At 45.2% G+C, this 26522-nt stretch overlaps 1 protein-coding gene and 1 non-coding gene across 2 annotated transcripts in view; one reads left to right on the forward strand and one right to left on the reverse strand.

Annotated features, from left to right (window-relative positions):
- The window catches only part of LOC121568160 (FRAS1-related extracellular matrix protein 2-like), a 108213-nt gene that overhangs the window by 30776 nt on the left and 50915 nt on the right, over nucleotides 1-26522 (forward strand). Inside the window, exon 5 of the mRNA XM_045220365.1 lies at nucleotides 24209-24355. Coding sequence (XP_045076300.1) covers nucleotides 24209-24355 — 147 coding nt within the window. The remainder of the gene's footprint in view (nucleotides 1-24208; nucleotides 24356-26522) is intronic.
- trnav-uac lies at nucleotides 25612-25687 on the reverse strand. The gene has a single exon. It is a non-coding gene; the product is annotated as a tRNA-Val (tRNA).

Here is a 26522-nt window from a genome sequence, read left to right on the forward strand (position 1 = left end):
TCCCCTTGCCAGAGTGGCCATCATGGAGCCTCAAGGGACAGAGGCAGAGTGAGACATGAGTGTGTGAATATGGATTAAATAAGTGAGAGATGGAGACTGGCATGTTGTGTTATAACCTGGGTGTCATGTTTCTGCATCCCAAATGGCACCCGATTCCCTATGGTGCACTACTTTTGTTTGACCAGAGCCCTATGGGCCTTGATGAAAAGTAGACAACTATATAGGGAATAGGGTGCCATTTGGGACATTGCCATGGTGTTCATCTGACCCAGTTATCTGGAGAGCAGAGAGACAGGTCCTGGGAGCTGCCAAGGTAATGTGGCTGTACTAACACAGTACCCCTATTAGGGAGGGCAACCCCATCCGTGTTTGTGTCAGGAGTGTGTGTATGTGTGACAATGTGTGTGAGCACATAGAGAGAGAGAGCTACCAGAGAGAGAAGAGAGGGGCTGGAGCCAGTTAGGGTTCACATGTAGGGAGGCTATATTCCCTAGTGGATGGAAGGCCCAGTCCAGGCTTGTTCTATTCTGGGGAGGATGACGTGTGTTGTCATCCAGCCTTAGGATGTCGCTCTAGCAGAACACAGGCTGTTCAGGACTGTTCAGACAGCACAGTTAAACTCTGTAGAGGGCTGTGCATTCCTTTGTCCTTGGGTTAAAACACCAGAAAGAGAGACACTGATAGAATGTCAAGGAGTACGTCCCAAAGGCATCCTATTCCCTATTTAGTGCACTACTTTGGTCAAAAGTAGTGCACTAAATAGGGAATAGGCTGCCATTTGGGACGCAGCCCCTCTCTCCCTCTCAGGCTGTTTCTCAGAGCCTCTGTGAAGGGCCCAGACATACACCCTCTTTCATGGTTCGTTACTGAAACAGGCGATGATCAATTTCTAGCGGGTCCTGTGTGGTTGGTGCTCTCTGACTTTTCTGTCTTCACAGCGGCAGGGCTTTGGCTCCGTAAATCAGCCAGGATAATGTGTTTAGGCCCCTGGTTGGCACACTGCTCACACACACACACACTGGGCTGCGGTGGGGCTTGACAGGCCTCTTTGAGAAGCCGTTGACAGCTGGGTTAGTCGATCGGCAGCCCTCTCTTCTCCTGCTGGGCCTCACTGCCATGACTGGAGCCTGACTGACCCTTCCTCCACTCCACAGAGATATTAATCCACCAACTACACTTTAGTTTGATAACATCAAGGTCTTTGATATTAAATAGTCACAGTGCTTGATCTGTGTGCTGTAATGTTGTCTACTTAGCTGTTCCTAACTAGACTACATCATTAAGGGATTTTAATCATTAAGTGATTTTAATATGATGGGCTGAAGGCCAAGGTAATGAAAAGGTATGAAGGGAATCTTTGTAGTCTTTTGAGGATGGCATCTTTAACTCCCTGCTTCCACCCCAAATGGCACCCTATTCTCTATGGGCTCTGGTCAAATGTAGTGCGCTACATGGGGAATAGGGTTCCATTTGTGATGCAGTCCTAAACTCCCTGCCTATTCCAGCTTTGTGGAGGGAGCCACAGGAGACTCACACTGGAAATCAGACAGACACCATGCCCCCCAAGGGTGTGTGGGGAAGAGGAGGTGGTGTCGATCATCTTCTGGGATTTACTCCCTCCTCTCCTCCTCTCCTCCTCTTCCTCCTCTTCCTGTCGTACCCCTTTCCTCCTCTCCTCCCCAAGCGGAGACTGGTAGGCAGGATGTGGCGATTGATCTGGTAGGGAAATGAAGCGAAAGGGAGGAGCAGACTGTAGGAGATGAAAGGTGTAGACTGTGTGTGTATTCTGAAGCCTGCAGCCATGCTCTACTCTCTAAACAGGCTTGTAGAGGCACGTTCTCAGGGATCCTACAGACCTCATGGAGACTGAATGAAATGCACCAACACAGGCCTTAAAGAAGACCATAGCTGAGTCCCAAATGGCACCCTATTCCCTATATAGTGCACCACTTTTGACCAGGGCACACATGCAATGGTTTTCTCTGGCTTGTAGGGAGCAAATCTTGTGTACCAGACTCATAGGTTTCCCTTCCTACTGCATAGATTTGAATATACTGTGTCTGTTTTAAGAGGTGAAGAGAGAACATGTAACATGTTTTCTTCCTGTCTGGCTGATAGTTTGCTTGCTGTTATAGCTCTCACTTAATGAGTGGAGACCTCAGGTTTTTACAAGCAGCTAAACAGATATGTTGTCCTGGAGTCTCCAGAGTCAGACCTGACAGACAGACAGACAGAGCCATCACCCTGTGACCTGGATAGAAGGAGTGTGTGTGTGCATGCGTGCCTGTGTGCGTACGTCCGCGTGCACATATATCTGTGTGTGCGCTCGTGCATGTGTGTGCATCTGTGTGACCCAGATAGAGGGAGAGTGAAAACTATAAAGGGACTAGGGTGTAATTTGGGACACAGACATGTCTTTATTTTCAAGACATGTATCCATCAGTGTTCCGTAAACTGAGTTACTGAAGCGATACTTTTCTTGCTGGAAGGCATCACTCTCTCTGTCCCCTTAGGGCTATTCTATATGCTATGCTTAAGTTAAATGGCTAATCCCGGCCCAGAGCTATGGTTTACCCCTCAATCTATAGAGGTATGTGTCTCATGAGGAATTCTCTCTCTCTCTCTCTCTCTCTCTCTCTCTCTCTCTCTCTCTGTCTGTCTGTCTCTCTCCGTCTCTGTGTGTGTCTGAAGTGAACCCGTCAGTCCGTGTCTGGGCTTCTCTCTCTACCCGGCAGTTACCCAGCAGCACCTAAGGCTGTAGAGAGGGAAAGGGAGAGGAGTTACATTGGCAAGCGGAGGGAAATAACATAAGAGAAAGAGAGACAATGAGGGAAAAGGACTTGACGCCGAAGCAATCGAATATACATCTGTTTCATTTCGCTTCCTAAACCCCTCTGTAATCTGTTAGAGCTCAAACCCTATCAGCAGATAATTGGTCTGTAACACCTCTTTGGTAATTATTAGTGACTCATCTTCCAGGTTATAAAGTAATGTTATTCACAAACCCGACTCCAAACCCACCTCTTCAGTCTGGCTTTCCCCTCAAAGTAACTCAGACCCTTCACTCAGCCCCTAGCTCAGCTAAAATGCTTTCATTGTTTTATCCTTTGCGTTTTTCACCTTTGTTGTACAGTGTCCTTGTTTTTTTTGAAAGGTGAATTATTATTAATTCAGAATGTTGTATCCGACTATAGACATGGTATATAGAGCTGTTCTGGTCCTATTCTTGAACAGTGTAATTGTCACCAGTTTGGGGCCAGCTGAGTTGCTAAGACTGTTTTCTCTGCAGTAACTATCTAAAAGTGGATTGGCCATTCTGTAAAGGGCATTCCACATGCATGAGTGCTTCTCAGTTAACATGTCACTGGCAGCAATGTGGGTGACAGTGCAGATAGATTGTCTTTCTCTGTTATATCTTTTAATATTTAGCTACAATCACGTACACCTGTTTTAGTCTATTCCTTCAGGTAACTAAAATACTGCATTATTGTATACCTGAAATGGAGTATGTATTTTTACACTCATTGAAGAATTCACATTGTTGAAACATACTGGAAGTATAATTGTGAAAATAGTTAATCATGAATCAACATACCATTCGTTGTAATTAGTCAGTACTATGTACTGTATAGCTGCCTGAGAGGTCTTTCTAGAGCTAGCTAGAGTGGCGGTGGGGGATTAGTAGTGGAAGGCTGACCCTGACTCCTCTCTCTCAGTCTCTGGGTGTTCTCTGTTGCTAATCGAATAAATGGGAGTGTTGAGGTCATTATGGTGGAGGGAGGGAGGGAGGATTCAGAGAGAGACAGGAGGGCGAGCGAGAGAGAAAGAAAGAGAGAGAGAGAGTGGCTCCCCCCTGAACTCCCCCTCACATCTCTGCATTATGGGACCAGCACTCCCAAGAATGTGGCCTAGTGCAGACAGATATCTCCATACAGACCTGTTGCTCCTCTAGCATATAGAGACATCCAGACAGAAAGATCTAGCTATTGGGAGAGCCCTGGCTTGTATCCCAAATGGCATCCTACAGTATTCCCTATAGAGTGCACTACTTTTGACCAATAGTAGTGCACTGTGTATAATATAGGGTGTCATTTGGGCTATGGGCCCTGGTCAAAAGTAGTGTACTATGTAGGGAATAGGGTGCTGTTTGGGACACACTTCTGCAGGGTCCAGGCCACTTGTCAGGAGGGGTGGCTAGGAGAGGGAGACTGAGGAAGGGAGAGAGAAAGAGAGGGAGACTGTGGAAGGGAGAGGGAGGCTGAGGGAGAGGGGTGGGAGGTGTTGGGGTGAGCAGGGAGCAGTGGACCTCATAGTCCTAGTGCATTATAATACACAGGCCTGTGCACACAGAGCTAGTACATAGATGGCTGACCTCAAAGACCCAGTCTATAATACACAGAATAACACAGAGAGAGAGAGAGAGAGGCCTGAGCTCCCATCATTGTGTTCCTATATTATGATGTTTACACATATCTTTGGCATATTTGAATGATCATATGAGATGCCTATAGATGACCTTGTTGACATTCTGTAGCTGAATGGAAGAATCTGTCAGGGGCTGCATCCCAGATGGCACCGTTTAGGCCCTGGTCAAAGGTAGTGCACTATAGGGAATGGGGTGCCATTTAGGACACATCCTTGTAGTGGTTCAAAGCAAAAACAACTCTGCAGTTGTTAGAAGTTAGAACAGAGCACGTCTCTTTAAGTGTAATCTCCCTGTAACATACAGTATTTTCAAAGCCTACGATTTTTTCAGTGCAGTTAGTCAGCCACGTGAAAAGTATTTTAATTCCTTTGCACTAAGACTGTAAATACAGTTAGTAAGAGCCTTAACCCATCAGACAGTTACAGCATACACCTGCCTTAAAGGGGCAGTCTGGGATTTGAATAAAAACATAGATGGCTCTATGGATGCAGGACTGCCCATCCATAAGATTAAAATAAATCCAAAACGTGCCTCCCGAGTGGCGCAGCGGTCTAAGGCACTGCACCGCAGTGCTAGAGGCGTCACTACAGTCCCCGGTTCGATCCCGGGCTGTATCACAACCGGCCGTGATTGGGAGTCCCATAGGGCGGTGCACAATTGGCCCAGCGTCGTCCGGGTTAGGAGAGGGTTTGGCCGGGGGGGCTTTACTTGGCTCATCACGCTCTAGCGACTGGTTGTGGCGCGACCGGGCACCTGCAGGCTGACGTCAGTCGTCAGTTGAACGCGGTGTTTCCTCCGACACATTGTTGCGGCTGACTTCCGGGTTAAGCGGGCGGGTGTTAAGAAGCGCGGTTTGGCGGGTCATGTTTAAGAGGACGCATGACTTGACCTTCGCCTCCCGATCCCATTGGGGAGTTGCAGCGTTGAGACAATATCTGAATTAGGGAGAAAAGGGGGTATAAATAAATAAAATAAAGAATACATCCTAAACATTTATTTATCAATCCCAGATTGCCCCTTTAATTATTTACTTCAGAAACACTAACATCCGTATCTCAAACAAACAGGTTTGCATGCTTCTACTAGAAGTTCCCTCTCTACCTGTCATAAACAAAGTTTATCAGCTCCTTAGGAACTACAGGTGGCGTCCCAAAATGGTAAGTAGTGCACTATATAGGGAATAAGGTGCCATTTGGGACACATGCAGATGCAGCTCCCCAGAGTGTTCTCCACTTCCTGTTCTACAGGATTAGCAGTCTGGCAGACAACATTAACAACTGTGTAATGCTGTAGAGACATGCTGCACTAAATGAAAGCTGTGGGGCCCTAAGGGCCGGCTCTGAGCCCTGTGAAAGGAGACAAGCTCAACAAACAGCCTGCTCTATTAGTATGGAAACCAGAGTCTCTAGGGCTGCGTCACAAATGGTTCTCTATTCCCTATAATATATAGTGTACTACTTTTGACCAGAGCCCTATGGGAAAAGGGTGCCATTTGGGATGCACGATTAGTAGCCTGTAGGGTCTGGAGTTTTTATATTCTGCTCTCCTCTCCTTAGCAAACAGCACACCATTATTCCCGCTGACAAGAGAGCAAACAGGCATCATTCAGGAGGTCAAGACAATAAGCACGTCCCTCCCTCTCTCTCTCTCTCTCTCTCTCTCTCTCTCTCTCTCTCTCTCTCTCTCTCTCTCTCTCTCTCTCTCTCTCTCTCTCTCTCTTGAGTTGAGGTGTCTTTGACACGTGTTAGTGACAATATGCTGCTTTGTACCCTCTGGTATGGTAAACATCCTTTATTCCAACAGACTACTGACTACATTATACTCCTCTCCTGTCTTCTCTACACGTGGGAACTGTGACAAATGTGTTGGACATCTTGAAAGATGTTGTTTGTTTTACAAGCCAGTCGTCCCAAAGGGGTGTAATATATTCTGCTTTTGGGCAACAAAACAGGTGTGTATTTAAATTAGCTAGTTCTTAATGAAAGAGGAAGATCGGTACGATCTGTCGTTTTTAATAAAGGAGTATGATGGATTCGATCTCGGGGTAAAGGTTGCGTACACTCTTAGAAAATAGTGGAACCTAAAAGGGTTATTCAGCTGTCTCCATAGGAGAACCCTTTGAAGAACCCTTTTTGGTTCCAGGTAGAACCATTTTGGGTTCCATGTACACTGAGTATACAAAACATTAAGGACACCTGCTCTTTCCATGACATAGACTGACCAGGTGAATCCAGGTGAAAGGTAAGATCCCTTATTGATAAACTTGTTAAATCCACTTCAATCAGTTTAGATGAAGGGGAGGGGACATGTTAAAGAAGGATTTTTAAGCCTTGAGACAATTGAGACATGGATTGTGTATGTGTGCCATTCAGAGGGTGAATGGGCAAGACAAAAGAGTGGGGGTGCAACTCAGTATTAGGAATGTGTTCCTAATGTCTGGTATACTCAGTGTAGAACCCTTTCTACAGAGGGTTCATACCTGAAACTCCAAAGTTTTTTTTAACCTGGAACCAAAAAGGGCTCTAACTGGAACCAAAAAGGGTTATCCTATGGGGACAACCGAATAACTTTTTTTGGAACACTTTTTTCTAAGAGTGTAGTAGTTTGATTTCTGAGATGTTGAATGGACAGAGATCGTAAGCAATTCTTTAGCATATTGTGTCCAGAAGGTCTCTGAGGAGAATTGTATGTTCCTCTGAGAACAATGGCCTTGTAGCAGTCAGAGTTTTCCTTGTGGCTGTGGACAGTAGGGGCGGTCATTGTGGTGCTAAGAGCGGTCATGCATAATTGACTGGTAATGGGCGACTCGAGAGACTTTAATTTAATCTGCGGTGACCTTTATGAGTGGGAGCTGGAAGGCCTTCATGTGTGAGAGCTCTGCCCCAGGTTATGACATGGACACTTGTATTGGTTTAGCTCCTCAAATCAAGTCTGGGAAATGTATTTATTATTTGATCCCGGAGAGTCACTGCTGTTGTTTTTGTTGTTGTTATTGTGGATGAGTTATTTACAAAAATAATCATGATCCTGAGTCCCTCAGCAAACACTTATACATTAGCTTTGTAAGAGGAAACCCTAGAAGAAAGAAAGAGAGAGCGAAAGAAGGAGAACCTTGTTGAATATCTCGTGCCCACCCATGTCTGAAGGGTTTAATCCTGCAGCTGTAAGTGCTAAAACAGACCATAATGATAAGGTGGTGTTGGCCAAGGATCAGGCCTGACCTTGGGGCTTGGCAGGACACACTGTGTACCCTGGTCTGGTCTGGACCGGTCTGGTCTGCATGTCAGCACTGACGGACATACAGACCTCTCTCGACAGTGTGAAGCGGCTGTCTTATCCACAAGGTGTTCTGTATAGCCTGCTGTGGAAGCTAGGGTGTGTCCCAAATGGCACCCTATGCCGTGTATAGTGTATAGCCCATAGAGCCCTATAGAGTAGTTCACTATAAAGGAAATAGGGTGTAATTTGGGATGTACCACTACTGTATGAACCTGGTTTTAGGAAGCTGCAGCTGTAGGAGCTAATATTCCAAGGCAGAACAAATAGGATTATTGGTAAAAGCCATGCAGGGTTTTTATTTAAGTATAATGCCCGAGAAGCCGGTGTTTGGAGGATATATTGGCACGGGTGTTGTTAGGCTCGAGACGAAGTCTTCCACAATATATATTTCCGACACAAATCTAGGGTTGCTACCCAAGCCGGCTGGTCGTTCGTTCTATCGGTTCGGTTGCCAGAGACGTGACCCAGTCGTTCAGTCTATTTGTTCTGTATCAATGGACGCGACCCAGTCGTTTGTTCTAAATGTTCCATTGCCATACTGGCTGGCAACTTTCTTATCCCTTGCTTGCAAGCTAGCCAACTATGGCTAACTTACGGTCACGTCAAAAAGTGCAGCCAGAATAACAGCAAAGTAGCTGCATTTGCATTTGTTTAAGCTGTTTTCTAGTGACATTTATTTGGATACATCCATAACAATGAGCTAATGAGGCACGATTTCGCCTGGCATACAGTAGATAATGTGCTCACTTGTCAGGACACTGTTGTTCAGAGGAGCTAGCCAACAACACAGCTAACACAATCACTTCAAAATGTAGCTGGAAAGACTGCAAACCAGCTGCACATAGTTTCGATTTACCTTTTTTCAATTGACATTTCTTTTTACAGTTGAAGTCGGAAGTTTACATACACATTTTAGTCATTTAGCAGACGCTCTTATCCAGAGCGACTTACAGTTAGTGAATACATATTTTTTTATACTGGCCCCCCGTGGGAATCGAACCCACAACCCTGGCGTTGCAAACGCCATGCTCTATCAACTGAGCTACATCCTTGCCGGCCATTCCCTCCCCTACCCTGGACGACGCTGGGCCAATTGTGCGCCGCCCATGAGTCTCCCGGTCGTGGCCGGCTGCGACAGAGCCTGGATTCGAACCAGGATCTCTAGTGGCACAGTTAGCACTGCGATGCAGTGCCTTAGACCACCTTAGCCAAATACATTCAAACTCAGTTTTTCACAATTCCTGACATTTAATCCTAGTAAAAATTCCCTGTCTTAGGTCAGTTAGGATCACCACTTTATTTTAAGAATGTAAAATGTCAGAATAATAGTAGAGAGAATGATTTATTTCAGCTTTTATTTATTTCATCACATTCCCAGTGGGTCAGAAGTTTATATACACTCAATTAGTATTTGGTAGTATTGCCTTTAAATTGTTTAACTTGGGTCAAATATTTCAGGTAGCCTTCCACAAGATTCCCACAATAAGTTGGGTGAATTTTGGCCCATTCCTCCTGACAGAGCTGGTGTAACTGAGTCAGGTTTGTAGGCCTCCTTGCTCGCACACACTTTTTCAGTTCTGGCCACACATTTTCTATAGGATTGAGGTCAGGACTTTGTGATGGCCACTCCAAAACCTTGACTTTGTTGTCCTTAAGCCATTTTGCCACAACTTTGGAAGTATGCTTGGGGTCATTGTTCATTTGGAAGACCCATTTGAGACCAAGCTTTAACTTCCTGACTGATGTCTTGAGATGTTGCTTCAATATATCCACCTAATTTTCCTTCCTCATGATGCCATCTATTTTGTTTAGTGCACCAGTCTCTCCTGCAGCAAAGCACCCCCACAGCATGATGCTGCCACCCCCGTACTTCACGGTTGGGATGGTGTTCTTCAGCTTGCAAGTCCCCCCTTTTTCCTCCAAACATAACAATGGTCATTATGGCCAAACAGTTCTATTTTTGTCTCATCAGACCAGAGGACATTTCTCCAAAAAGTACGATCTTTGTCCCCATGTGCAGTTGCAAACCGTAGTCTGTCTTTTTTATGGTGGTTTTGGAGCAGTGACTTCTTCCTTGCTGAGCGGTCTTTCAGGTTATGTCGATATAGGACTTGTTTTACTGTGGATATAGATACTTTTGTACCTGTTTCCTCCAGCATCTTCACAAGGTCCTTTGCTGTTGTTCTGGGATTGATTTGCACTTTTCGCATCAAAGTACGTTCATCTCTAGGAGACAGAACACGTCTCCTTCCTGAGAGGTATGATGGCTGCGTGGTCCCATGGTGTTTATACTTGCGTACTATTGTTTGTACAGATGAACGTGGTACCTTCAGGCGTTTATAATTTGCTCCCACAGATGAACCAGACTTGTGGAGGTCTACAATTTTCTTTCTGAGTCTTGGCTGATTTCTTTTGATTTTCCCATGATGTCAAGCAAAGAGGCACAGAGTTTGAAGGTAGGCCTTGAAATACATCCACAGGTACACCTCCAATTTACTCAAATGATGTCAATTAGCCTATCAGAAGCTTCTAAAGCCATGACATAATTTTCTGGAATTTCCCAAGCTGTTTAAAGGCACAGTCAACTTAGTGTATGTAAACTTCTGACCCACTGGAATTGTGATACAGTGAATTATAAGTGAAATAATCTGTCTGTAAACAATTGTTGGAAAAATTACTTATGTCATGCACAAAGTAGATGTCCTAACCGACTTGCCAAAAATATAGTTTGTTAACAAGAAATTTGTGGAGTGGTTGAAAAACGAGTTTTAATGACTTCAACCTAAGTCTATGTAAACTTCCGACTTCAACTGTATATATCCATAAAATGATGCCAGCTGATTCATTATTTCGACTGGCTGAGAAACGCTGCCTGTCTGTCCGTCGCGTCCCAACTCCCAACTCGTACATTACTATGGGACAGCTGGAGATTGAATTTGAATATTGAAACAATGTTGCAAATGTCGGAGAGACAGACAGCAAGATTTATACAAATCTCTGCTGTTGAAAACTAAATGTTAGTCTAAAAGAAATGTGAGATAATGTCTAGATGCTTTTTATAGTGAAGATCAAGTTTATAAATTGCTTGGCTGGGTTGATGAGACAGTGGATTGCCCAGTCAGATGGAACAGAGTAAATAGACATTTAACGTCATAGGTTAGCCGGTGGTAACTTGTGGAATCGACACCGGCTGGAATGCGGTCTTAACCAATCAGCGTTCATGATTAGACCCACCCGTTGTATAAATGTGCACATGCCACACATTTCCAGTCACATTTAACTAATTGACCTTTACCAAAGTACCTTCAGGTTAAACTTTAGCAGATTGTTCTGTTTGTTTAGGGAAACTTTTTCTACTGGTTTCTCATGCATAATTATATGAAATCAGCATATTTGACTTATTTTTATATCCTTTTCTCACCTAATTCAATGCTGGAAAATTACTAGAGAGCAGTCTCATAGGGCTATCTTTCCAAACCTTGTCACATTGACTGAACTGAGCGAAGCCTGGGCTAACTAGAGAGTGGAGTATTTACTCAACCCATTGTGTAGGAGAGTTTATCCAGTGTGTGGGAAATGGCGTCATCAGTGAGGTAACTGGAGCATGGAGCAGCAGACTCCTAGCACTAGACCTGGGTTAAAATACTATTTGAAATCAATTCAAATAATGTACAGTGGGGTAAAAAAGTATTTAGTCAGCCACCAATTGTGCAAGTTCTCCCACTTAAAAAGATGAGAGAGGCCTGTAATTTTCATCATAGGTACACGTCAACTATGACAGACAAAATTAGAAAAAAAAATCCAGAAAATCACATTGTAGGATTTTTAATGAATTTATTTGCAAATTGTGGTGGAAAATAAGTATTTAGTCAATAACAAAAGTTTCTCAATACTTTGTTATATACCCCTTGTTGGCAATGACACAGGTCAAACGTGGTTTTCACACACTGTTGCTGGTATTTTGGCCCATTCCTCCATGCAGATCTCCTCTAGAGCAGTGATGTTTTGGGGCTGTCGCTGGGCAACACAGACTTTCAACTTCCTCCAAAGATTTTCTATGGGGTTGAGATCTGGAGACTGGCTAGGCCACTCCAGGACCTTGAAATGCTTCTTACGAAGCCACTCCTTCATTGCCCGGGCGGTGTGTTTGGGATCATTGTCATGCTGAAAGACCCAGCCACGTTTCATCTTCAATGCCCTTGCTGATAGAAGGAGGTTTTCACTCAAAATCTCACGATACATGGCCCCATTCATTCTTTCCTTTACACGGATCAGTCGTCCTGGTCCCTTTGCAGAAAAACAGCCCCAAAGCATGATGTTTCCACCCCCATGCTTCACAGTAGGTATGGTGTTCTTTGGATGCAACTCAGCATTCTTTGTCCTCCAAACACGACGAGTTGAGTTTTTACCAAAAAGTTCTATTTTGGTTTCATCTGACCATATGACATTCTCCCAATCCTCTTCTGGATCATCCAAATGCACTCTAGCAAACTTCAGACGGGCCTGGACATGTACTGGCTTAAGCAGGGGGACACGTCTGACACTGCAGGATTTGAGTCCCTGGCGGCGTAGTGTGTTACTGATGGTAGGCTTTGTTACTTTGGTCCCAGCTCTCTTCAGGTCATTCACTAGGTCCCCCCGTGTGGTTCTTTGATTTTTGCTCACCGTTCTTGTGATCATTTTGACCCCACGGGGTGAGATCTTGCATGGAGCCCCAGATCGAGGGAGATTATCAGTGGTCTTGTATGTCTTCCATTTCCTAATAATTGCTCCCACAGTTAATTTCTTCAAACCATGCTGCTTACCTATTGCAGATTCAGTCTTCCCAGCCTGGTGCAGGTCTACAATTTTGTTTCTGGTGTCCTTTGACAGCTCTTTGGTCTTGGCCATAGTGGAGTTTGGAGTGTGACTGTTTGAGGTTGTGGACAGGTGTCTTTTATACTGATAACAAGTTCAAACAGGTGCCATTAATACAGGTAATGAGTGGAGGACAGAGGAGCCTCTTAAAGAATAAGTTACAGGTCTGTGAGAGCCAGAAATATTGCTTGTTTGTAGGTGACCAAATACTTATTTTCCACCATAATTTGCAAATAAATTCATTAGAAATCCTACAATGTGATTTTCTGGATTTTTTTTCTCAATTTGTCTGTCATAGTTGACGTGTACCTATGATGAAAATTACAGGCCTCTCTCATCTTTTTAAGTGGGAGAACTTGCACAATTGGTGGCTGACTAAATACTTTTTTTCCCCACTGTATCTGTGCTTGATTGATAGAAAAGTCTGAAAAATGTAAATCTCACCCATCTGAAACTCCAGGCAGGCTAGAGCAAACTGCAGGGGGTCCGTGAAAATATTGAAAGGGGAAAAAAATGGACAAAATGATTTTTATTTCAATATTTTTTATGAATATCGCTAGCAACAACAGAATAAACCAATTTAGAATGACATACCTACAGTAGAAATTAGATGTCAGCTTTTTTTCTTACCTCCTAATATTGAGGAAATTACACTCATTGGAGCCAATTCCATTCACGCACCCACGAATAGGCTACCAGTGAGGCAAGTGCCGTTGGCTGCTGGTAAGTTTTCTTGACTTGGACATACATTTTTGCCAACACATGGCTAACCTTTGTTTAACCAGCTAAACACCTGCTCTTAGCGAACATTTGTTTGGAGTTACCTCTCTAGCTAATAGGCTATCTTAGAGTTTACATTTCCTCTTGCAATTATAATGTGGGGAGGCCAATATAATGAAAAACAATCTACCAAATCTATTTGATAATGTTGATTACTTTTTCATTCACCTGATGATAAGACAAAAAGTTTGCCAACATATGATGGGGGTCACTGGGTGACTGGTTTTCCTGGGAGGGGGTCCCTGGGCAAGAAAAGGTTGAAGAACCATGCCTTAGATGGTTCTCATTCCCTTCCTCTCTCCCTCCCTCTATTCTCCATGTCCCTCCCTCTCTCTTCTCTCTCTCTAACCTCTATCTCTCCCTCTCCCAGCTCCTTTGTTCAAAGCCACCTACGGCCTTTTCGGCCTTCCGAAAAATGTCCCCTCAGAGTTACCACTATCCCAAAGACCAGAGTGTCCCTCTTGAATGAACAAATTGTCAAATTAGGCCAGATGCAAATCCAGATGTCTGTCTGATTTATGGCTGTCCTACTCCCTGAAAGCCTGTGAGCCCAAGGGTTAAAGAGTTAAAGCTAGTGGCTAAGGGTTAACGTCCTTTAGTCCTGCCTGTGGACAAGGGTTAAGGATATGTAGCCTTGCTTCACAATTGTCTAATAAACATCCATCTGTTATAATAGCTCTTTAATCTGATCTGATTCAATGATACATGTGACTCCCACCTCCTCTCTAATTCAGCCCCTATCCTCCTCCTCCTCCTCTTTCATTACTGCTTATATAGAGTTTTGTCTGATTAGGCTGCATCTCTCTCTTTCTGCATCTCTCTCTCTCTCTCTTTCTCTCTCTCTCTCTCTCTCTCTCTCTCTCTCTCTCTCTCTCTCTCTCTCTCTCTCTCTCTCTCTCTCTCTCTCTCTCTCTCTCTCTCTCTCTCTCTCTCTCTCTCTAACTCTCTCTCCTTCAGAATCCTCTGTACTTCCTCTGTAATGGGAGTTTTATACAGTGTAGCATGGTAATAAATAACATAGAGAGATGCATGTCCGGTCCTCAGAGCTTGGCTTTTGGCCCATTGTTGTTGTGAGAAACAGGATGCGTCCCAAATGGCACCCTATTCCCTTTATATAGTGCAGTACTTTTGACCAGGACCCATTACTCACTCTAGGTAAGCATTTTAGTGCAAACAGTAGTGTAGTGTATTTTTAAACTCATTGTCACAGACAGCCAGGGTTATTCTGCTGCCTACTCAGTGTAGAGCAGCTCATTGGGTCGAGGGTTGTCTGCTGCACCTGCCTGCCTGCCTTGCTAGGTGAGAGAGGGTGACTGAGTGGAGGAGGACCTGAGAGAGACAGATAGACAGACAGAGAAAGATGGAGACAGACAGACAGACAGACAGACAGACAGACAGACAGACAGACAGAAAAGGACCCCGTCAAGCATCCAGGCCCCCAGGGTGACCAAATAAGGACCGTCTGCTGTGTGAGTTGAGACAAGAGACAAGGGCACTGAGAGAGAGAGAGAGATTCAGCAAAGAATGGCGCCAGAGGAGATGGCTGCCATTTTACGGGCTCCTAACCAATTGTGCTATTGTGTGTGTTTTTGCGCGTTATTTGTAACTTATTTTGTACATAATGTTTCTGCCACCGTCTCTTATGATCGAAAAGAGCCTCTGGATATCAGGACAGCGATTACTCACCTCGTACTGGACGATTTTCTTCAGACACCCGACAAGGCCCAAATCCCGTCATTCGCATGAGAAAGAGATGGCGATATCGAGGACGTAGGTCGGGTTGCCTTGTAAGGATCCGACGGCGAATTGGTAATCTGCCTCTACCATCAGTCCTATTAGCCAACGTACAATCATTGGATAACAAAATAGACTAACTACGATCACGGATATCTTACCAACGGGACATTAAAAACTGTAATATCTTATGTTTCACCGAGTCGTGGCTGAATGACGACATGGATAACATAGAGCTGGCGGGATATACGCTGCATCAGCAAGATCCAGGCTCTGTCGCAGCCGGCCGCGACCGGGAGACTCATGGGCGGCGCACAATTAGCCCAGTGTCGTCTAGGGTAGGGGAGGGAATGGCCGGCAGGGATGTAGCTCAGTTGATAGAGCATGGCGTTTGCGACGCCAGGGTTGTGGGTTCGATTCCCACGGGGGGCCAGTATAAAAAAAATATGTAATCACTAACTGTAAGTCGCTCTGGATAAGAGCGTCTGCTAAATGACATCTGCGCTGAGCTAAAGGGTAGAGCTGCCGCTTTCAAAGAGCGGGACTCTAACCCGGACGCTTATAAGAAATCCCGCTATGCCCACCGACGAACCATCAAACAGGCAAAGCGTCAATACAGGACTAAGATTGAATCTTACTACACCGGCTCCGACACGCGTTGGATGTGGCAGGGCTTGCAAACTATTACAGAATACAAAGGGAAGCACAGCCGCGAGCTGCCCAGTGACACAAGCCTACCAGACAAGCTAATTACTTCTATGCTCGCTTCAAGGCAAGCAACACTGAAGCATGCATGAGAGCATCAGCTGTTCTGGACGACTGTGTGATCACACTCTCCGTAGCTGATGTGAGTAAGACCTTTAAACAAGTCAACATTCACAAGGCTGCAGGGCCAGACGGATTACCAGGACGTGTACTCCGAGCATGCGCTGACCAACTTGCAAGTGTCTTCACTGACATTTTCAACCTGTCCCTGACTGAGTCTGTAATACCAACATGTTTCAAGCAGACCACCATAGTCTAGTGCCCAAGAACACTAAGGTAACCTGCCTAAATTACTACCGACCCGTAGCACTCACAGCCATGAAGTGCTTTGAAAGGCTGGTCATGGCTCACATCAACACCATTATCCCAGAAACCCTAGACCCACTCCAATTTGCATACTGCATACTACAACAGATGCACAGATGATGCAATCTCTATTGCACTCCACACTGCCCTTTCCCATCTGGACAAAAGGAACACCTACGTGAGAATGCTATTCATTGACTACAGCTCAGCGTTCAATACCATAGTGCCCTCAAAGCTCATCACTAAGCTAAGGACCATGGGACTAAACACCTCCCTCTGCAACTGGATCCTGGACTTCCTGACGGGCCACCCCCAGGTGGTAAGGGTAGGTAACAGCACATCTGCCACGCTGATCCTCAACACAGGGGCCCCTCAGGGGTGCGTGCTCAGTCCCCTCCTGTACTCCATGTTCACCCATGACTGCATGGCCAGGCACGATTCCAACACCATCATTAAGTTTGCCGACGACACAACAGTAGTAGGCCTGATCACCGACAACGATGAGACAGCCTATAGGGAGGAGGTCAGAGACCTGGCCGTGTGGTGCCAGGATAACAACCTCTCCCTCAACGTGATCAAGACAAAGGAGATGATTGTGGACTACAGGAAAAAGAGGACCGAGCACACCCCCATTTTCATCAACGGGGCTGTAATGGAGCAGGTTGAGAGCTTCAAGTTCCTTGGTGTCCACATCACCAACAATCTTTCATGGTCCAAACACACCAAGACAGTCGTGAAGAGGGAACGACAAAGCCTATTCCCTCTCAGGAGACTGAAAAGATTTGGCATGTGTCCTCAGATCCTCAAAAAGTTATACAGCTGCACCATCGAGAGCATCCTGACTGGTTGCATCACCACCTGATATGGCAACTGCTTGGCCTCCGACCGCAAGACACTACAGAGGGTCGTGCATACGGCCCAGTACATCACTGGGGCCAAGCTTCCTGCCATCCAGGACCTCTATACCAGGCGCTGTCAGAGGAAGGCCCTAAAAATTGTCAAAGACTCCAGCCACCCTAGTCATAGACTGTTCTCTCTGCTACCGTACGGCAAGCGGTACCGGAGCGCCAAGTCTAGGTCCAAAAGGCTTCTTAACAGCTTCTACCCCCAAGGCATAAGACTGCTGAACAGCTAATCAAATGGCTACTTGGACTATTTGCATTGTTCCTCCCCCCACCCCCTCTTTTATGCTGCTGCTACTCTCTGTTTATTATCTATGCATAGTCACTTTAATAACCCTACCTACATGTACAGTGAGGGGGGAAAAATATTTGATCCCCTGCTGATTTTGTACATTTGCCCACTGACAAAGAAATGATCAGTCTATAATTTTAATGGTAGGTTTATTTGAACAGTGAGAGACAGAATAACAACAAAAAAATCCAGAAAAACACATGTTATAAATTGATTTGCATTTTAATGAGGGAAATAAGTATTTGACCCCCTCTCAATCAGAAAGATTTCTGGCTCCCAGGTGTCTTTTATACAGGTAACGAGATGAGATTAGGAGCACACTCTTAAAGGGAGTGCTCCTAATCTCAGCTTGTTACCTGTATAAAAGACACCTGTCCACAGAAGCAATCAATCAATCAGATTCCAAACTCTCCACCATGGCCAAGACCAAAGAGCTCTCCAAGGATGTCAGGGACAAGATTGTAGACCTACACAAGGCTGGAATGGGCTACAAGACCATCGCCAAGCAGCTTGGTGAGAAGGTGACGACAGTTTGTGCGATTATTCACAAATGGAAGAAACACAAAATAACTGTCAATCTCCCTCGGCCTGGGGCTCCATGCAAGATCTCACCTCGTGGAGTTGCAATGATCATGAGAACGGTAAGGAATCAGCCCAGAACTACACAGGAGGATCTTGTCAATGATCTCAAGGCAGCTGGGACCATAGTCACCAAGAAAACAATTGGTAACACACTACGCCGTGAAGGACTGAAATCCTGCAGCGCCCGCAAGGTCCCCCTGCTCAAGAAAGCACATATAAAGGCCCGTCTGAAGTTTGCCAATGAACATCTGAATGATTCAGAGGAGAACTGGGAGAAAGTGTTGTGGTCAGATGAGACCAAAATCGAGCTCTTTGGCATCAACTCAACTCGCCGTGTTTGGAGGAGGAGGAATGCTGCCTATGACCCCAAGAACACCATCCCCACCGTCAAACATGGAGGTAGAAACATTATGCTTTGGGGGTGTTTTTCTGCTAAGGGGACAGGACAACTTCACTGCATCAAAGGGACGATGGGGATGCCATGTACCATCAAATCTTGGGTGAGAACCTCCTTCCCTCAGCCAGGGCATTGAAAATGGGTGACAATGACACAAAACACACGGCCAAGGCAACAAAGGAGTGGCTCAAGAAGAAGCACATTAAGGTCCTGGAGTGGCGTAGCCAGTCTCCAGACCTTAATCCCATAGAAAATCTGTGGAGGAAGGTGAAGGTTCGAGTTGCCAAACGTCAGCCTCGAAACCTTAATGACTTGGAGAAGATCTGCAAAGAGGAGTGGGACAAAATCCCTCCTGAGATGTGTGCAAACCTGGTGGCCAACTACAAGAAACGTCTGACCACTGTGATTGCCAACAAGGGTTTTGCCACCAAGTACTAGGTCAAATACTTATCTCCCTCACTAAAATGCAAATCAATGTATAACATTTTTGACATGCGTTTTTCTGGATTTTTTTGTTGTTATTCTTTCTCTCACTGTTCAAATAAACCTACCATTACAATTATAGACTGATCATGTCTTTGTCAGTGGGCAAACGTACAAAATCAGCAGGGGATCAAATACTTTTTTCCCTCACTGTACATATTACCTCAATTACCTTGACTAACCTGGGCCCCCGCACTTTGACTCTGCACCGGTACACCCTGTATATAGCCTCGCTACTGTTATTTTACTGCTGGTCTTTATTTATTATAATTATATTTTATTTTTTGGGGGGGTAGATCAGCTTTAAGATGCAGTTACATTGATGCAGATTGTAACTTCCATCAATGTAATTGCCTGCATCACTTCCAATCCCCCATGTTTTCTTTTCTCGCAAATATATATATATATAAATATATTCATATGTACATGTATACACACATACACACGTCTTTACTTAACACTTATTTTTCTTAAAACTGCGTTGTTGGTTAAGGGCTTGTAAGTAAGCATTTCACTGTAAGGTCTACACCGGTTGTATTCGGCGCATGTGACAAATACAATTTGATTTGATTTGATTGTGTGGGGGACCACTCAGCTCAGCCACCTACATTCATTAGCCTCCCTCACAGAGTTCTCCTGTCTATCACAACACAGCCCAGTACAGTTACTTTTAACAGTACAATACCATGATGAAGGCTTCACGCTGACACACATTGGTATCAAAAATAAAGCTAGATTGACATGGGAGAATAGGTGAATTAACATATTGAATCTAATTTATTTTCCATTAACATGACTGTCCATCTATAATGAGCACTGTGTGACTCCATTTACATAGATCAAGAGTCTAATCTAAAGTAACTATGGGACTGGCAACAGAGGACATTAGCTAGGTTAGGTTTTTAGTCTGGTGTATACTTTCGAAAAAAGTGACTAGTGACTCCTTGTCCTTTGGCTGGGAATGAGAGGAATATGGGAAACCAATTTAGACAGCTAACCTCTAGCTCAGCAGATTGGCCCTGGGTGGCAGTTAAAGATTAACTGAGATGTTTTTCTAGGGCCTCTTTGAAGTGTTCTTACTTCAACTCCTGCTTATCTTAATTACTGAAAAATAACCTTATGGAGGTTAATGGACCTCTGGCTCCTTGCACCAACACACCTCTATGCACCAACACACTTCAGCTGCCTAACACAAGCACCAGCGGTGTGGTTATTCTGGCTTCCCAAACCTGATGATGACTGGCTCATATGATAAATAATTGATTTACTGATATTCCTGAATTATGAATGTAAAAAGTATGTTTCTTACATTCTGAAGGCATTGCACAGCTTTGGATTTTGCCCTCTCCATGTTGGCTACTATTCCTGCCCACAAGAAGGTGATCTTTAAAGTGCTTAATGTAGAAGTAAAGTGGAGGAAGTTACCTTTGAAGTGTAGCTTGATGAGAATGTTTATGTCTCCAGCGTAATGTAAATGATTAGACATCATGCCACCATGTAATGTTCACAATGAGACATATGACCGGGGCACAGGCAGACTGGTGCAGTATTATACCTATACATGGTCTCAGGACGTCCCTGGGGGTAACTGACACTAAAGACAAACTGTGCATTCCAAATGGCACCCCTACTCTCTTTTTCAAAAGTAGAACACTATATAGGGAATAGGGTGCTATTTGGGATGCCTTTGCTGTTACTATTCATCTCCTCTCACCTCAGATGTGTATCAGGCTAACATTAACAACATAGTGTAAACGTAGAGACGATGCCAAGCTTTCCAAAACAAGATCCTAACTTTAATCCAGCATACCCAGAAAGATAGGAAGATCCGTCTTCTCTTAACAACATTTTAGTCGGTCTGAAGTCCCTTACAACAGCTGTGAGTGCTTATTAGCGTAGTTGTATAACTTTACAGGTTGTTGAATGAGTTCTGGAAGGAAACAAGGACCTTGTGGCAGTTTTCTATAAAGAGATTATGTCTGTGGTGGGAGAGGGCCAGGTGATTTAGACCAGTAGCCTTCACGACTCAGAGATCACACACACTGTGCTTACCTGTGGCATGGGTCTAGCTGCTCCCTCTAAGCCCTAGTACAAGGTACGGAGGTCTAAACACACACCCCTCTGTTCCAGCAGAGTAATCCAGAACATACACAGGGGGAAAAGCTATTTTCACTCCTGCAGGAGTTATTAAAGTAGAGAGTTATTAGACCCAACTCTACTCCCAGTATGCCCTTAACCCCTGAGAATGGACAGGCTTGGGAAACATGGGGCCAGTGGCATGGATGTAGTAGCTTGGTTTACATTAATATAGTACTGAACCATCAGCAGCTAGAGATCACTGGGTTGTAGTTCTAGGATACCTCTTCTCTTTCATCTAGAACCGTGTTGACGGAACCCATTACCGTGGAAACAATCAGACTTTGAAGATGAGCCAGAAAACTGTCAGCCCTTCAGTTAGTTCAGCCGTATCCTCATCATCTCCACTTTATTTAGCTCTACCTTCGTCATCTTCACTTTATTCTCCATCATCTTCTATGTTAGTTCAGCCGTATCATTGTCATTTTAACGTTAATCTATTAGACCACATGAAACAGCAATGAACAGGTGCAGTATAGGCCACGGTTCCACACACTCACTATGCTACATGCCCTTCTATACACACACACACACACACACACACACACACACACACACACACACACACACACACACACACACACACACACACACACACACACACACACACACACACACACATACACACAATAAAACAGTAACACCCTTGTGAATGTGTAGGTCTCACCCTCTCTTGAAAGGGAAAAGGCTACATAGCAGAGCGGTCGACTGGACATGACAGATTTACTGACCATGACAACTGGGGAGGGGGAAGGGCAGAATGAAGGAGAGGAGAGAGAGAGAGGGGTGGGGGGGTGGGGGGGGGTTAGGGTCTCAGTAGTGGTGCCAACCCCTAACAGACTCAGCCGTCTGTAAACCCAGAACAATACCCAGAACAGTATGTGTCCCAAATGGCACCCTATTCCCTAAATAGTGCACTACTTTTGACCAGGGGCCCATAGGGCTCTGGTCAAATGTAGTGCAATATATCGGGCAGTGGTATTCAAATTCTACCATATGAGGTCTGGACTACTGCTGGTTTTCTGCTCTACCTGATAATTCATTGCACCCACCTGGTGTCCCAGGTCTAATTCAGTCCCTGATTAGAGGAGAACAATGGGGAAAAAAGCAGTGGAACTGGCTTCGAAGTCCATATTAGAATTTGAGGGATATAGGCAATGGGGTACCATTTGGGACTCAGACCCTCCGGTTTCTCTTGCATTCTTTCATTCCTCCCACCTCACATCTGCCAGCTGTCCAGCTGTACTGTAGAAACACCTGGGTCTGTCTCCCTCTACCTTCATCCCTCCATTCTCTTTTCTCTCTTCATCCTTTCTCTCCCTCCTCTCCCTTCATTCCTCCATCTCCCTCCTCTCCCTTCATTCCTCCATCTCCCTCCTATCCCTTCATTCCTCCCTCCCTCCTCTCCCTTCATTCCTCCATCTCCCTCCTCTCCCTTCATTCCTCCATCTCCCTCCTCTCCCTTCATTCCTCCCTCCCTCCTCTCCCATCATCTCTTCATCTCCCTCCTCTCCCTTCATTCCTTCATCTCCCTCCTCTCCCTTCATTCCTCCATCTCCCTCCTCTCCCTTCATTCCTCCCTCCCTCCTCTCCCTTCATTCCTCCATCTCCCTCCTCTCTCTTCATTTCTCTATCTCCCTCCTCTCCCTTCATTCCTCCCTCCCTCCTCTCCCTTCATTCCTCCATCTTCCTCCTCTCCCTTCATTCCTCCATCTCCCTCCTCTCCCTTCATTCCTCCCTCCCTCCTCTCCCATCATCTCTTCATCTCCCTCCTCTCCCTTCATTCCTTCATCTCCCTCCTCTCCCTTCATTCCTCCATCTCCCTCCTCTCCCTTCATTCCTCCCTCCCTCCTCTCCCATCATCTCTTCATCTCCCTCCTCTCCCTTCATTCCTTCATCTCCCTCCTCTCCCTTCATTCCTCCATCTCCCTCCTCTCCCTTCATTCCTCCCTCCCTCCTCTCCCTTCATTCCTCCATCTCCCTCCTCTCTCTTCATTTCTCTATCTCCCTCCTCTCCCTTCATTCCTCCCTCCCTCCTCTCCCTTCATTCCTCCATCTTCCTCCTCTCCCTTCATTCCTCCATCTCCCTCCTCTCCCTTCATTCCTCCCTCCCTCCTCTCCCATCATCTCTTCATCTCCCTCCTCTCCCTTCATTCCTTCATCTCCCTCCTCTCCCTTCATTCCTCCATCTCCCTCCTCTCCCTTCATTCCTCCCTCCCTCCTCTCCCTTCATTCCTCCCTCCCTCCTCTCCCATCATCTCGTCATCTCCCTCATCTCCCTTCATTCCTCCATCTCCCTCCTCTCCATTTTCTCCCTCCATTCCCGTCATCCCTCATTTCACACTGTTCTGTTTAGGCTAAGGGGCTTGGAGCCACTGTTATAACCCTGCTGTTAATAATAATAATGGCAATAGTATGTGTGTGTGTGTGTGTGTGCTTGCATGCGCGTGCGCGTGTGTATGTGTCTGCGTATGTGTAAGCGCCTACGTTTTATGATTTATCATTTTGAGTGTGTGTGTGTTTGATGTCTGTGTGTGGTGTCGCTCTCTCTGTGGTCAGTACGGTAGCAGTGCTGCCTTCCAGGAATACAGAGCTTTGAATTCCACTTCAAACGGAACTAATAAAACAACCCTGACACACACACATGCACACGCACACACACACACACACACACACACACAGAGACTAACCTTTATCTCTCAATTACAATGAAGCCAATTAAACCTTCTACTTTATACTTCCTCATCTGCACTGATACCTCCCACTGAATATACTGGCAGGCTGTTTGTTCTTGTGTGTGTGCACATGTGCATGCGCATGTGTTTGTGCTGATACTGATGCCTCCCACCGAATATAGGCAGGGAGTCTAGCTGTCCTACAGGTTCCCATAAAACGGCCATGAAATGATTCTAATGAAAAGATATTGAGATAGGAACATGTCCTGAAAACAAACAGCTTTTCCATTATAAATGTTTTGAAGTGCAGATAATGTGTTCAGAAACTCAACTTCTTCCGGTGTCTTTGCTGAATGAATTCCCTCTCATGTCGATCTCCGTTTTTTGCTGTTGTTGACAAACATCCACACAGAACGACACTAGCACTTGATGTAATTTAATTTGTGGATTCAAATAAAGTATTTAAAATGTGTGTGTGTGTTTCCTGTACTCACTGTACTGTAAGTCACTTGTCTGCAAAGTGGCACATAAGACACATTATTAAGTGATCCTCTCTGATGGTGCTGATAATCAGGTTTATGTGTGTGTGTTTAGGAGGCAACAAGCTGAAGAACCAGGTGTTCAGGCTGAACTGGGCCTGGGTCTCCCTGGAGAAGGAGTACTATGTGGTGGACGAGGAGGCCAAGTACCTGGAGGTGGTCCTCAAACGACGAGGATATCTGGGAGAGACATCCTTCATCAGTGAGTCAAACTACCTTCTTATTATACACATCCTTATACACATTGTCTACGTCCCAAATGGCACTCTCTTCCCATCAGTCAGGACATCCATAGACATCATAATGACATCATTGGCTCTATCCCTCCAGGGAAGCTCCACAGCTTTTCAGCCTTTCATGTTCATGTAACGGGCGGCAGGTAGCTTAGTGGGTAAGAGCGTTGTGCCAGTAACCGAAAGGTCACTGGTTCTAATCGCCGACTAGGTGAAAAATCTGTCGATGTGCCCTTGAGCAAGGCACTTAACCCTAATTGCTCCTGTAAGTCGCTCTGGATAAGAGCGTCTGCTAAATGACTAAAATGTAAAATGTAAAAAAAATGTAGCGGATGGCTGAGTTAGCATGGCCCAGTGACATCACCTGCCCCTAGATCTAAGAGCCAACTGTCACTCCTCGTCCAATTCACACATTTTTGAAAGGAAAGGAATGTTAATGGGTGTCCTGACAAAAGTAGTGCACTCTATATGCCATTTGGGACATAGCCTTGGAGAACAAATAGAGGGGTGCAATTTGGGACGCACACCAAGAATAGCAGAGGGCCAATCTCTTGACAGAGCAGGGGAAGGACAGACAACTTCAGGGTCATACAGGTCACGACCTTTCACCCCTGACCCTTCTCCTCAGGGCAGGATTTATCCTTTTAGCCGATCAGACAGGACGACCCTCCTGGGGACAGCAAGGGCTCATGGGAGCGGTTACGTGGAGTTGGTGGTCGTCAGAAAGATGCCCGCTGTCGCAGAGTTAGACGCCACTCTCTGTGAACATTCCTTACATTTTACTGTCCTGGACTGAATAGTGAATAAACACAGTGCAACAATAGATGGGACAGTAAACCTTAGTTTTATAACACAAAGTTTATACACAGGGTTTATAACAAAGGTTTTATGGCTGACTGGAACCCATACTACTGACACCACTGGTATTGTTTTCATTGTTTTTGTCCGGAATCCCAATATGTTCGGGATATCAATAAAGCTATGCTAGTTTGAATAGCTGAAGTTTGAGGTCAGATCACATGGGTCAGGTGTATTGAGTTGTCCCCAGCTGTGTCTCCCTGTGTCTTTGCTAGCTTTGAGGCTGTGGTGTGTTACGTTGTCCCTGTGTGCGTCACAAATGGCCCGAAATATTCTCTATATACATTTACATTTTACATTTTAGTCATTTAGCAGACGCTCTTATCCAGAGCGACTTATAGTTAGTGAGTGCATACATTTTTCATACTGGCCCCCCGTGGGAAACGAACCCACAACCCTGGCGTTGTAAGCGCCATGCTCTACCAACTGAGCTACACGGGGCCATAAAGTGCACTACTTTGGACCAGGGCCAATTGTTGGCCACAGGGCTCTGGTCAAAAGCAGCCCTGTGTCTCTGCTAGCTAATGATCTCACTCTCCCTCAGTGGGGTATGCAGATAATATGAAGATAATATGCAGATGATATGCAAATAATATGACCATTAGACTATCTCAAGGGTCTGCCCTCTTCAATTAGAGTAAAGGAACTAAGGAAGTCTCTTTTTCTTGAAGAACACAAAGAAGAGGGTTATATCACCCTTCTAAGGGGTTAACTGATTAGCATTTCTGATTACGAAGAGAAATAACTCAATTCCATACTGTGTACACTTTTGAAACTGTTTTTAAAAGATATTAAAAGAGGTTTCTACGGTACTCCCCTAAATGTGATAGTATTTGAGAGTACATGGATATATTTATCAGACGAACATCATTGCATCAGTGAAATGTTCTGTCTCTCCAGCAGTGTGCTTATACGAGGTTAGGCAGGACAGAACAGGAGAAATGTGGTGTGCATCCCAAATGGCACCCTATTCCCTACATAGTGCACTACTTTTAACCAGAGACCTATGGTAGGCCACTATATAGGGAATAGGGTGCCATTAGGAAAGCCTCCAGAAGCACACACAGCACACTGGCATTCCTTTCTGCTCCTCAATGTGTTTAATGGATCTCAAACCTCAAAGGATGGAGGGAGACGGAAAGAGAAAGCCAAACCTTTCAGATCAGTCTGACAGACCCGCTACCCATCTGCCTGGGTACTGATCTGATCTCAGGCCAGTGCTTCACACAGAAGGAGACAGAGGATATCTGCTCCATCCCAGCCCTGATCACAAGACCT

The sequence above is a fragment of the Coregonus clupeaformis genome, chromosome 6, assembly GCF_020615455.1.
Source record: "Coregonus clupeaformis isolate EN_2021a chromosome 6, ASM2061545v1, whole genome shotgun sequence".
In the NCBI taxonomy this organism is placed as follows: Eukaryota; Metazoa; Chordata; class Actinopteri; order Salmoniformes; family Salmonidae; genus Coregonus; species Coregonus clupeaformis.